The sequence below is a fragment of the Scaptodrosophila lebanonensis genome, unplaced genomic scaffold (genome assembly GCF_003285725.1).
Source record: "Scaptodrosophila lebanonensis strain 11010-0011.00,11010-0021.00 unplaced genomic scaffold, SlebRS2 tig00000072-arrow-pilon, whole genome shotgun sequence".
Taxonomy (NCBI): domain Eukaryota; kingdom Metazoa; phylum Arthropoda; class Insecta; order Diptera; family Drosophilidae; genus Scaptodrosophila; species Scaptodrosophila lebanonensis.
Window position 1 is genome coordinate 2489787 of NW_022060558.1, and position 13113 is coordinate 2502899.

General features: G+C 37.2%; 1 protein-coding gene across 3 annotated transcripts in view; it reads right to left on the reverse strand.

The window, feature by feature from the left end:
• Positions 1-5015: 5015 nt before the first annotated feature.
• The window catches only part of LOC115625040 (ABC transporter G family member 20), a 76799-nt gene continuing 68701 nt past the window's right edge, over positions 5016-13113 (reverse strand). For all 3 annotated transcript variants that reach the window (XM_030519887.1, XM_030519886.1, XM_030519888.1), the window contains 2 exons: positions 6858-7035; positions 5016-6143 (listed from right to left, as the gene is read on the reverse strand). In XM_030519887.1, the coding sequence (XP_030375747.1) occupies positions 5389-6143; positions 6858-7035 (933 nt within the window). In that variant the 3' untranslated portion in view covers positions 5016-5388. The remainder of the gene's footprint in view (positions 6144-6857; positions 7036-13113) is intronic.

Sequence of the window (13113 nt, forward strand, 5' to 3'; positions counted from 1 at the left end):
TTTCTGCCACACTCCATATAATTACAATTACTAAACTACTTTTGCTCTAACTTCTATCACCATGGTGATCCTTGTAAGGAGACCCTGTAACGTATGTCGTCCTTACACAGTGTTTCGAATTAAGCTTTAATATTTAGTACATATTTCCACAATTCTGTTGGCCAACAGCTCTTAGTCGAATATTTGTTCGTGTTCGTATATGAAGCGTTTGATGTTGCCTGTACTTTAGTCAGTTAGGATGGAACGAAAATAATTTGTTTTCGACGAACCATTCGCCCATTATCGCGAAATTTAGGAACTCCACGAAAGAAACCGTCTTTATACAATTCCGTTTTGTAAAAAGGCGAAACAACGCAAAGAAAGCAGAGAGATTAACTATCTGCGACAGCGGAAAAACGTCCAAGAAGACGACGAGATCGATAACTTGGATATCTGAGTCAAGCCGTTTATTTTCCTCTTTATATAAACAACTCTTATTTAAAATACTTATTATTCACGCAATTAAATTCTATGTACATGTACTACTAATTATTTAAGTCGCTAATTTTAGTTTATCTGCCTTTAAAATGGTGGATGGTATTGAGAAATTCTTTAGCTAGGAAAGGGGTGGGGGATATACAATAAAAAATAAACGGAAGTGCCTACATAATCAAGATTGGTCAATGTGGGGGCTGTAGTGGGCCGCTTTTCGTTTGAACGATTTTTTTTTATTTTTTTTTTATACTCTGTACATGAAATGTACAAGAGTATATTAGGTTTGCGGGAGCTGAAAAATGTAACAGGCAGAAGGAGGCGTGGCAGACCCCACAAAGTATATATATTCTTGATCAGCATGACGAGACGAGTCGATCTAGCCCTGTCTGTCTGTCTGTCCGTCTGTCCGTCTGTCCGTCCGTATGAACACCTGGATCTCAGAGACTATAAGAGATAGAGACACCAAATTTTGCACAAAGATGCGTTATGTGTGTATTCTATACGAGTTTGTTTTATTTTTTTGATTTTCCCCTCCACTTCCCCCCTATGGGGGTTTTCCCGATTTTCCATTCGTATAATCGCCTATATCTCGGAGACTATAAGACCTAGGAACACAAAATTTTAGTCCCAGATGCCTTATGTGAATACGCAGAAAATGTATATTTTGGAATTCCCCTCCCTCCCCCCTCTACCCCGCAAATCGTAACTCCCGTAATTCTTGGAATTCCGAACTAAAATTTTGGAAATACCCCCAGTTGGTTATTATGTGTCCGTATGCCAAATTTCATTATGATAGACCGATTTAACAAGAAGTTATAGCCATAAATATATTTGCTGATGCAGCGCTGCTGCAGCGCTGCTCAAGCGCTGCCCGCGGCTGTTGTTGATGTTGCTGTTTGGTTGACTGCGAAAATGCTTACACAGACACGAATAGATGCGCATAGGCATACATACACTCACACAGACGCAATTGCTATGTAAATGTGGAATTATAAACCCTTTACGTGAGTTCGAATACCGAGAGAGGTAAAATCGATCAATTTTTTTTTTTTATTTTCTTAATTTTTTATACCCTGTACCCAAAGGGTACAGGGTACCCAAAGGGTACAAGGGTATATTAGTTTTGTGCGAGTGCACATGGAACACACAGAAGGAGGCTTGGTAGACCCCACAAAGTATATATATTCTTGATCAGCATGACAAGCCGAGTCGATATAGCCATGTCCGTCTGACCGTCTGTCTGTCCGTCTGTCTGTCTGTATGAACGCAAGGATCTCCGAAAGTATAAGAGCTAGAATAACCAAACTTGGTAAACAGATTCTCCTAAGACCGAGAAAGGACGAGTTTGTTCATTTTTTCTGATCCACCCCCCCACTCCCCCCCTATTACTGATTTTTTATAACTCCCGTAATTCTTAGAATTTTAAACTAAAATTTGGTAGTCACATTAGGTTAGTAATTATTTATCCATATACCAAGTTTCATTATGATAGAATGATCGGAAAGAAAGTTATAGCCATATAACCAGGCCCAATGCACACATACATACATATGTACAAGTACACAAACACGCATAAGGCACGATTCTGATGTAAATGTATGTATGCATGCATGGAATATTTTATATTTAATTAGTTAATATTTAGTTAATTAATTAAATTAATTTAGTTAATTAATTTAATTAAATTAATTAATTAATTTAATTACTTTTTGTGGGGTGGTACAGGGTATTTAAGAGTTGAGCCTGCTCGACTTTAGCATTCCTTTCTTGTTTTATTTTCTATAATTATTGTAAACATATGTACAGAGTATTTCAAAGTCGGGACACCCGACTTTAGCTTTTTTACTTGTTTCTTCTTAAATTTATCAGCGTAGAAGTATGAAACGCCAACTATTAATTGTGTGGCGAAAATAGGTATAAATTTACGTTGGTTTATTTTTGGCTAAGCAAGCTTTAAGATAGGAAAAAAAATAAATTTGAGACATAATTATTTATTTAAACTCCCCCAAGTTAGGCATCGGAGTAAATATATATCTGTCGAAACTGTCACTTGCTGCAGGAATGATAGTTGGCAACAGTGGGAGCTCGGCTCGGCTGATTGTTAGAAAGAAACCGCGCCAAGTTTTATTTCTGATAAAGTCAGTACTAGAAAATTAAATACACATAAAGTAAAATAAAATTAACTAAGGTGTTAATTGTTGGCATTTATTAGTTTGAATAAAAGGAACGTAGGTGTTTATTGGTTGAATTCATAAGGCGAACTGCGCGCGATTTTCACATACAATCGACGCGCATCTTATCGATAGATTACAATATATATCAAACTTAGTATGACAGGGCTGCTTAGTGCAAATTCAAATTAACTGACATTTATGTTGCTTATAATTCCAAATATTTCAACATTAATTACGTTACATTAAATACCTGCAAAAATATTCATTTGTGCCTTATTTAACCCAAATTTGAGTGGCTTAAATTGGATTGGCAGAAGTCGCGCATTTAAATCGACTTTTAATTGCCATCGGACGTTTTTCTAGCCGCAATAGCTCGGGACATTATTGTTCAAGTCTCGGCGAAGTGGTCTGTCATCGAGGTGCTTTTCCCCTCTGGGTGACTATTGTCTTTTGGTTCCGTCCCATGAAATTGCAGATTGCAAGCGGATTTAGCATTTAGCATTTAGCGGATTGCTATTAGGATTTAGCACCTTTGCTTAAGCTTAATACAAATAACAAGTCCATAGCTTAAGTTTAGCAGAGGAGCAAACAAGAGAAGAGGGAGAGAAAAAGAAACCAGACATACTATGAAAGCTTTTAGTTAGCTTTAGTTAGTTGCGGAAAAGATTACATAATCTTTCAATGGTCTAAGTGATGCACTTCAATCATGTTCAAATAATGCTTTAATTTGTGAATTTACATATCGATGTGCAAGCTGGCAAAAACATAATTTTAACAAGAGAGAACGCTACAGTCGAGCAAGCCCGACAGTGTAATACCCTGTACCCAGGTAAACTTCCGTCACTGAGTTATATGCGCCCATAGCAGCAGCAAAAAGAGGAAGAAGAAGAGCGAACTTGTTGCTGCAGTTTGGATGGGTTGTACTGGCGAGAATTTGTTTCGCTAATAACTTATCTTAGAATTGACCGAATTGAATAAAATTTTGAACAACAGTAGACAATTATATATAAATTATGTGTGCAAAGTTTGGAATGTTTGAAATGTGGACGCTATTGACGAAATTCTGTAGCGGGGGAAGGGGGGGAAAATTAAAAAAAAAAAAATAAACTCGTCCTTACTCGGACCTAGGAGAATCTGGATGCCAACTTTGGTTATTCTAGCTTTTATAGTTTCTGAGATCCTCGCGTTCATCCAGACGGACAGACGGACGGACAGACGGACGGACAGACGGACATGTCTAGATCGATTTCTCTCGTCATGCTGATCAAGAATATATATACTTTATGGGGTCGGAGATGCTTCCTTCTGTATGTTACATACTTTGCACAAACCTAATATACCCTGTTTACCCTACGGGTACAGGGTATAAAAATTATGAATTTTTTTTGTTACCCATTTTATTTGAACATGAAGTGAAGGCAAATCAAATCATATAGCCTATACTCCCCGTTTGAATTAGTACTTATAAGTTTGTACAACATTATTTAGCTTATCGTGCGAGAGCAGAGCAAACACCTGTTTACGACACCAGAACAACAACATTGCAAATTACTCCTCTACAGCTTACCCCCGTCTCGTCTACACCCGAAAGATCTTTCGCCGTGGGATGCAGCAAACTGTAAGTGTTTTATTATTATTTTTTCCCCTTTCTATAAAGTTTAACATGTGTTAGTTTACGCCAACTGGGGAACCCATGCATACCCTTAGGTGCGTCAAAAAGCGAGGAAGCCCGTCTGCCTGTCTGTATACACTATCTTTTCTTCAGTCTGTCGTCTGCTGTCCACTTTCCATAGAATCATACCTCACTATCCCCAAATCCCCATAAATCCTTTCTATAAGTACGCGAATTCTTTTTAAAAATACGATTATTATAGCACGGAGAAGTAATTGTCTTGCCGGCGAGCATGCAGCCGAGGAGCAAGCCCGTACTCCGTCTAATGACATACGTCCATCCGCTTCCATACCTGAGAAGGTATGCCCAACCGTTGCACGTTACAGGGCAGCCGTTTCTAAAATCCAGGTGGACGTACAGATAAACAGACAGTCGGATGGACGTTTGGACATGTCTATATCGATTTTTGTCAAACTGATGACGAATATTTATACCATATGCGGTCAACGATGTTTTCGTCTGCCTCTTACAAAGTTTTCACAAACTTATACCAGTCTTCCCCCTTTGGGTGTAGGGAATAAAGAGGGAGACTTTGATAAATGATTGCATCTGCTGCAACAAAATCGTATTAGATAGTACAGGTTTCTTAATTAAAATGTATCCGATTTAATCTGGTTTACATATTTGAAGCTGACACAAGGAAAAATGTATTTATTTTAACGAGTAATTAAGAATACCATTTTGAAGCAAATTAATTACATGGTAGGCTTTCGAATTTATTCAGAATTTTATTCTTAATGTTATAAATATTATTATTAATACGAAGTTGCTTGCATTATTCATGTAATTAGTACATTTCGTTGTGTAGTACATAAAATTTGTATGAAAGCTAATTAGCTGACTAAGTATATGAGCATGATAACGTGGTAGATAGATTGTAGACAACTCAATGTTTTAAAATAACACAATATTTTTAGCTTAAGTATAAGGCACAACAATTCGTTGAATATGTGACATCCGGAACCTTAGTCTAATATATTGTACACTCAATACTACGACTACAAGGACTACCCTTAGAACCTAATAAAATCATAAGCGATATTTATGACCACGGTGACAAGTTGGCGCTCAGCCCTTCTTGAACTTGATCAGCAAAATGGTGAGTACGAGGAAGACAACAACCCACGCTGAAATGGAAATGAAACCATAATAGACCGTAGGATAACTCATGTCCCAGCCGCGTTGCAGAATAGAGCGCAATGATTCCGTTGGCTTGGTCAGCGGCAAGAACAATGTGATAGACTGCAACAATGGATACATGCCCTCAATGGGCCAGATAATGCCACAAAGCATGACAATTGGCAGAAATGAGCCCATGGCCACATAAGTGGCTGTGCGCTCCGTATCCACAGCGCACGAGATCACGAAACCAAAACACATGCCGCACAACCCATTGAGTATGCAGAGTGCGACCACAAGCCACACGTTGCCCACGAGTGTCAGCTCAAAGAAGTAGAAGCTCACAATGAGGACAAAGGACGTTTGGCTGAACATCACGGTGAACTGTGTAACAACTTGGGAAAGCAGGATCTCGGTACCCGTAATGCCAGCGACCAGACAACGCTCCAACATGCCCTCATTTCTCTCAATCAACATGGCGCCAGATGTAATGGCCACCGACAAGAAGAATATGATGGTCAAGATAACGCCCGGTGCCGCAAAGTCTGTGAAATTGGGATTGCGATAACCATAGATGGGCTCTTTAAAGTCGGTGGGCACTGTTCCTATTTTCGGATTCACATCGCACTCCGCCAGAATAACCTGCACGAAGTCCAGGAATGTGTATTGTAAGTCGCGGTACATAAGAGTGGAAATTTGTTGATCTGTAATGCAGAAAAGAAAAATTAATTCAGAGAACGAATGAGCGAACTGAGTTCATAAAAGAGGTAGATCTATAAAAGATTCATCTATGGAAACGTTGATTTCTATATTGCACTAAACTAATATATACTAGTATGTATGTTCATATTGTAGGGATTGGGATTTTTGTAAAGGCGAGAGTATTTGCTTAGTCGAAAAATGTAATTGAAATATGACTTATTGCTTATTAATTAATAAACCATTTAATAAATAATTGACAGGCCTTTAATAAAAACAAGAGTGCATCCACTAAGCAACGTCTATTCCAGTTTTGGTGGAGTCACTAACTTGTTTACTTTTTCATGTCCAAAAATAAGTACATATAAGCATGTGTGTGTTAAGCTCCACGTGTTCTCTTTTATTTATAGGCCTTTGAATTAATGGTATATTGTTTATTTTTATTATGAAGATGACTTCTGCCGAGGAGTTTTTAAGTTAGTTTACAACAGTTGTCCCTGCTTGTATATTTTATTCTCATTTAGTTAATAAGCAAATTACTTCAACTTCCAACAGAATGGAGAATTGAGAAATTGAACTAAATTACTTCCAAGCAAGTTAAAAATGTTTTAAAATCACTTGAAGCCATTGAAGAGATTTCACTCAGAAATGATTTTTGCATTAAATGCCTAGTTATACTCTGTATTTTAATTTAAGTTTTTATGAATGATGCTACTTACTTGTCCAGTCCATTCTGATGCCCAAATCGGACTCTTCGATAGTGTCGTTTTCTGCATATCGACCCATTTCAGTGCGCTCTACCAGAGCTGAGGTGTAGTTGGGTTGGAAGACCAGAGCAGCCCAAGCGCGGCCACGTCGCACTTCGTCATAGGCCGCCTCATCATCCGCCATATAGTTCTGTGTACATAAACGAAAGAAAATGAATGTTAAAACATTTTCGTGTGAGCTTGAATGATGATACATAACAATGACTTTAGCAGGCTGCAAATGCCAACAGTCAATCAAATGCCCATTCAATTAGCTTAAAAAGTCATTGCACCTGCCTTGAATGAATTCTCTCTGTCGTTATCTGGGCTATACAAGTACAATGTGCCTGATTTGTTTGTTTGCTTGCGTTGCTGTTGTTTCTGTTGTTATTGTTGCTATTGTTGTTGTTGTTGTTGTTGTTGTTGCGCAATTAAAAGCGCTGCTGAATTATTGAGAAACGCATGTCAATGTAATGCCGCCTACCCCCGCAGACACAAACTGTGAATTGTATCTTGTAACTTATAGATATATACGCATTTACAGAGCTCTCTCTTCGCCTATTGTTGCTGTCGCTCATTGTCTGTCTCGCTTCATTTCCTGTCGCATTGTTTGTTGGTTTGGCTGTCTGTGTTCGTGTGTTTGTAGTAAATGTTGGCGTTGTTACAACAATAAAAGTAACTCCATGTAATTAATGTGCGTACTTTGCGCAAAACGATAAATTCAACGCCAAACAACAAAAGCTCAAGCAACAACAACAACATCATCATCAGCAGCAGCACCAACAGCGACAGCGACAACAACGTCAGCAGACAAGAGACAACAAAATATGCATTGCCTACTTTTGTGCGCCACAACTGCGACAGAGGCTGCCTGCTTTTGTCAACAATATGTTTATTTTATCTTTTACAATTTCATTGCGTGCATTTTTTGCCTCGCCCTGTCTTGTCCGTTAATGTTTTTGCTGCTTTCTTCATTTTTGTTTATGTTTTTTTCTTTGTGCGTATTTCGCAAACATAAATAATGAAGTACAAGCCGCATGTAAGCTTTGCAACTACCCTAGTAAGTAAGTGGCGAAGTAGTGTTGCGCGGTCCATGTCATAAGACTGTTATGAACTAGTTCCCTTTTTTTGAACTGATATGAATATATTTTAAAATTATAATCAACAATAAAGATACTTGCTTTGTGTTTCGATTATCATTGAGGGATGGGAAGTTTATAAATAGTTGCTATGATTTTTCCGTTAAATGATGCATATCCATGTATCGATATACCGCTTTAAAGACTGACTTATTTCAGAGAGTTAACAATTTGAATAGAGTTTCATTTCGATGTTTGTGAGCTTTAATTCATATCTATTAACTCAGTGTATTTACACAAATTTTGTTTAAAGAATATGTGGACCTGTAATTTTCCATTCGCTGGAGGCACAAAGCTGCTGTAAAATATTTCAAATATTCAATTCAAATGGTATCGCTCTAACTGTCCGTTGTACAATGGCTGGAATAAACATGGCCCAACTAATTTTCCAGCATTTGCGCATACACTTGTGCATGCGTGCGTGCGTGTACAACAGAAAGTGCCCATACATTGATTAAGTTTGTTTTTGGCAACAACAAACCGAACAACTAAAACTACATACTACTTGTATACTATAGTATATAGAATAACAACTTTGCTAAAGTTTCTCTGGCACAACTTACATACTTCATAGACTTTGGGGGGCAGAATCAGGCGAGCAAGCGGTGTAGGATGTTTCAACTAATGCCATTGCCAGAGCCACACGAACAGCAACAGCAACAACAAACGCCGAATGATTGCCTACAGTGTAAATGGTAATGGCTCTGCTGCTGCGTGTATTGGCATTTGTATTTCGGCTCAACTTCAAGCCATTTTGTGGCTTCGAACAAGGCGCATTTAAAGCCCCGAGGCTCATGGGTAGATGGCGGAGAAAAAAGGATACAGGCGTGAATTTACGCAATTGCCCCATTAATGTTGAGACAAATGAAGTCATTCACGACCACACGCGTGTGTGTGTGTGTATAAGTGTGTACGAGTGGGTTTGTTGCCGTGTGGTTATACGCCCGGCATTAAATGGTTTGACAGGCTTCATTAGCTTCATTGCTGCCGAGTTTATAAATATCAATTAGAGTTGAATGCGAGAGCATGGCGCACAAATGTCTGCCACAAATCACAACCAAATAACTCAAGGCACAAGCAATCAAATCAAAGTATAGAAAAGTTGCCCACTCACATTACATGTTGAAACATTCATTGATGTTTCAGATAAAGTTTTCTACGGCCACAATAAGTGCACAAATAAACTCAAGTTGAAAGATAGAATGCGGCCCATTTCTGTTACCTCAATAGTTTAGCTTTCCTTAATTTTTTATTGTTTTACTTTTGTTCCATATGTGGGTCGATTGAAGGTAGTCATTATTGACGACAAAACTAGAGCTCTAGGTCTCTGCAAAATAAATGCATATATACGTATGAATAAGTTCGTAATCATATGTTTGGCTTTATATAAATATATTTTTTAATTATAATAAATATACTAAGTGTATACTAGTATATAAAGAATAGATTCAATATAGCTATATAAAATTCAATTCTATACATCAATATTTAAAAGGCAATCTTCAAAAGAAACAGAACGTAAGACAGTTTATTATTAGAAAAGAGAAATATTCGCTACAAATATATGGAATTAAGATTAAGCAGATTAAGTGTTGCTCAATTGAAAATTCTCAGGAAAATATGCGATGCCCCCTGGTACATGCGCTCCAGAGATATCGAAAGGGACTTATGTGTTGCCAAGGAGAAGCACCTCGGCAGTCACCCTAACGCACTAACCAGGCGGTAGCTGTACAGATCCAGGAAGAGAAGACTAAAGAAGTATCATCCGAAGGACCTCTATTTAATCTATTTCATTTAAAAATATTGCAAGCATTGCATTGTATATTTATATTGATTTAAGTTTGTTTTTTAGATGTTAGCTTGCAAAAATTGGCCAACGATTTGCTAGTGTGGCAATGAATCGATCGAAAAGCTTTCACTATAAGTTGATTGGTATTTACGTGCAGTTCGTGAGTTTTGTATTAATTGAATTTTACTTTCTACAAAACAGTGCTTTCAATGCTGATATGATTTGATTCTTCTATATTTTACTCATATATGTACGTATATTTATTCTTGAATAGGCGCTGGAATGAATGCAAGTATTTTTCTTAATTAAAATGATAAACCTTAAATCCTTTAAATAATGAATGAATCAAGTCTGGCGCTTATGTAACGTCGCAGCTTGTAAAGTGCAGGCAACTGCCGAACAATGTAGTCACTCTATTCAACTGCAACAATTTTGCTGCACTGTGGTTAACCAACCATAGAAGCTCAAAAGTTGCTCAGTTGCCTATAAAATTGTCGCTCGGCCATGCCCAACCACTTCGAGCAGCAGCAGCAGCATAAAAGCTCTGGGTTATGCCTAATGAGCGCGTGCCACGCCACAACAACGGCGATGGCCGTAAGAACGGTAAACGCGCGAGCGTTGTCACGCCTAATGAACTTTTAATTAAAAGTAAGCCACCACAACCAGTAGAATAACAACAACAACAACAACAAAAAACAGCGCTGCTAACAGCTACAATAAAGGCAAAAACAACGCCCAAAGCTGACCACAATACGTTTTCAATTTGCACATAAATTAAAAAGCGAACCCTTTTTCGACTTGCCCCAAAAATTATTATAGCAGCCTTTTAGGCAGCGCCAACAAATTCGCTTTGGGGTAAGCAACATAGGCTGGGTTTTGCACCCTGCAAACGTTTCCAGCGAATGTATGTAGCTAACAGTAGAAAGTATTAAATATAAAGCAACTGAGGCAGAAAGCGCAAAGATCTGAACTATAACTGAGGATGAATAAATCAAATTTAATGAAATAATTTCTGTTACTTACTTTGTTGTACAAAAAACATTTTCTTAGTAAGGGTAAACAATATTCGTCTTTAAAAATACCAAGCACCGTTTGTCTGGTTTATATAGATTGAGATGAAAGTTTTTAGGAAACAATTCTTTGCAGTTGAGTTATGGGCTTTATAGGAATGTTTAATGTATTCTAGAATATCAATTATAGAAACCGATTCTGACTTTTGGTTAGATAATTTTAGTGAAATAATGTCTGTAACGTATTTTGTCGTAACAGAAAATATTCAGAGAATGAAAAATTATATGTATGTTTAGATAAAAGTCTTTAGGAAACAATTCCTTCAGTTGGGTTATGGGCTTTTTATGAATATTTTATATAGTATTTTAGAATATTATTTATAAAAATTTGCTGTTTGCTTGGGACATATTTTCTTCTTTCAGCAATAGCCGTTATAACACTATATAATAATATAATATTGAAATGAAGATTTCTTATGTTTCTCTGTTTTTAAATCGAGCTTGTTTGAAAGTTTTTGAGTTAAATGCTATCAAAAATTGCGTGAAGGGTATACTTTAGTCGACCATGTGTTGTATAAACACATTCTTTACTATTGCTTAAGTTGCCGTCGCCGGCGAGGCTTTGAAACTTTGAGCAAAGACGGCCGCAAGCCTTTTTAGGCAAAATAAAAAACCAAAGGGAAACGGTAGCGTCGAGGCCAAAAACAAAAGCCAATTTTTATATCATTAAGATGACGTTACAATATGCGTTTGATCTAGGCAAAGACAAAACGCTCGCTCGGAGTATAGGAAAAGGAAGCTGCCGTAGTGGCTTTTGTATTTTTACGGCTGTCATCAAAGCTGCCACAAAAGGCCAAAAGCTGATGCGCTTTTCACTTGTTCGCTCTTTCAATTTTCGTTTTTGTGGCCTGCGGTGTAAATATACATACATAACTGTTGTTGCTGCTGTCAGTGGAAAAAAGCAGTACTGAGAAAATGAAAGGCTGCTATTGAGAAAAACCCAAAGCGCCAAAACGCCAAGCGTCAATAACGACAACCAACAACAAACAACAACGAAAAGCTGACCAGAAAAGACGAAGAAACGGAAAGCGGCAACAAAATTCAAATTTCAAAGTCCGTCGCCCTCAGCGCTTCATTTGAGTAAGTAAAGTGGAAGTGGAGGTTTCCAGGATTTCGCAGTTGGCAGCGTGCTGATGCCACGTTGATATGCTGTTCATTGACCAAAATTAACTTTACCAAGTAGCCAAGGTAAGATACAATAAAACTCAGTAAGCAAAAAAGAGATGAAGGCAGATGAAGCTCAGAGGAGATAAGCAAGTGGGTGCGTGCCACAGTACTTTTTGCTCTTTTTTCTTTTTTTTTGTATCTTATTTTACATTTACACAAATTAAGGACAATGGAGCAACGGTGGTGGCCTCGTATTTGGTTGGGAAAGTTCAGCTGTTTTTCTACCATTATTGAAAATACAAGTTTCACCTTCTTGTTGTTACTCATTTGACTGTTGAGATATGCCTCGTGTTATTCAATATTTAATTGTTATTGTATTCGTTGCACAAAGTTCAAATGAAACAATGTAAACAATTTTAATAATACAACAAGGCTGCTGGTTAAGGCCTGGCATGATTTCCACTAGCAAATAATAAACTCAATTTACAGATTATCACAAAAAGTTGTCTTTAATTAATATGGTTTAAAAGATAATTCAAAAGCTGTCATTGAAATTTTCATCTGTCATAATGCCAATTTATATTAAATGAACATTTAAACTATCAATAATTAAGGCAAAAGAAAATATGAAAAAAAACTAATGTTCATTTCAGGTGGAGTCTATTTTGTGGAATAGACGTACCTATATTTGTATAGTTATATATAGTATATTGTCGATTTTATACAGCCATTTGACAAATATTCTGCTCAAATTGACAAGCAAAGAGAAAGAATGAGTTCCTTTCTATTCAAATTTATTCTAGTAGCTTTCATAAAATGAACTTTATTTTAGGAAAAGTGGCCACTTTTAAAATGTAATACAAGGACTTTCATGCTCTTATTTTGATCTACTTTTTTACAGTCGTTAGAAGAGCTAATAGAAAATTTATGAAAATTTAACATCGGCACAGCAGCACGAAGAGCTTTAGTCTCAACTCGTAGTCTCAACCTCATTGCTCAAACTGCTGACCAAATTAGCCAACACAAGAGGCTTTTGTTTTTGAAGCGTAATTTGCAATAAATTGCCACGAGGGTCCACTGGCAACAACATCCGGCAAACTGTGCATCTTTCAACTATTTTTAGT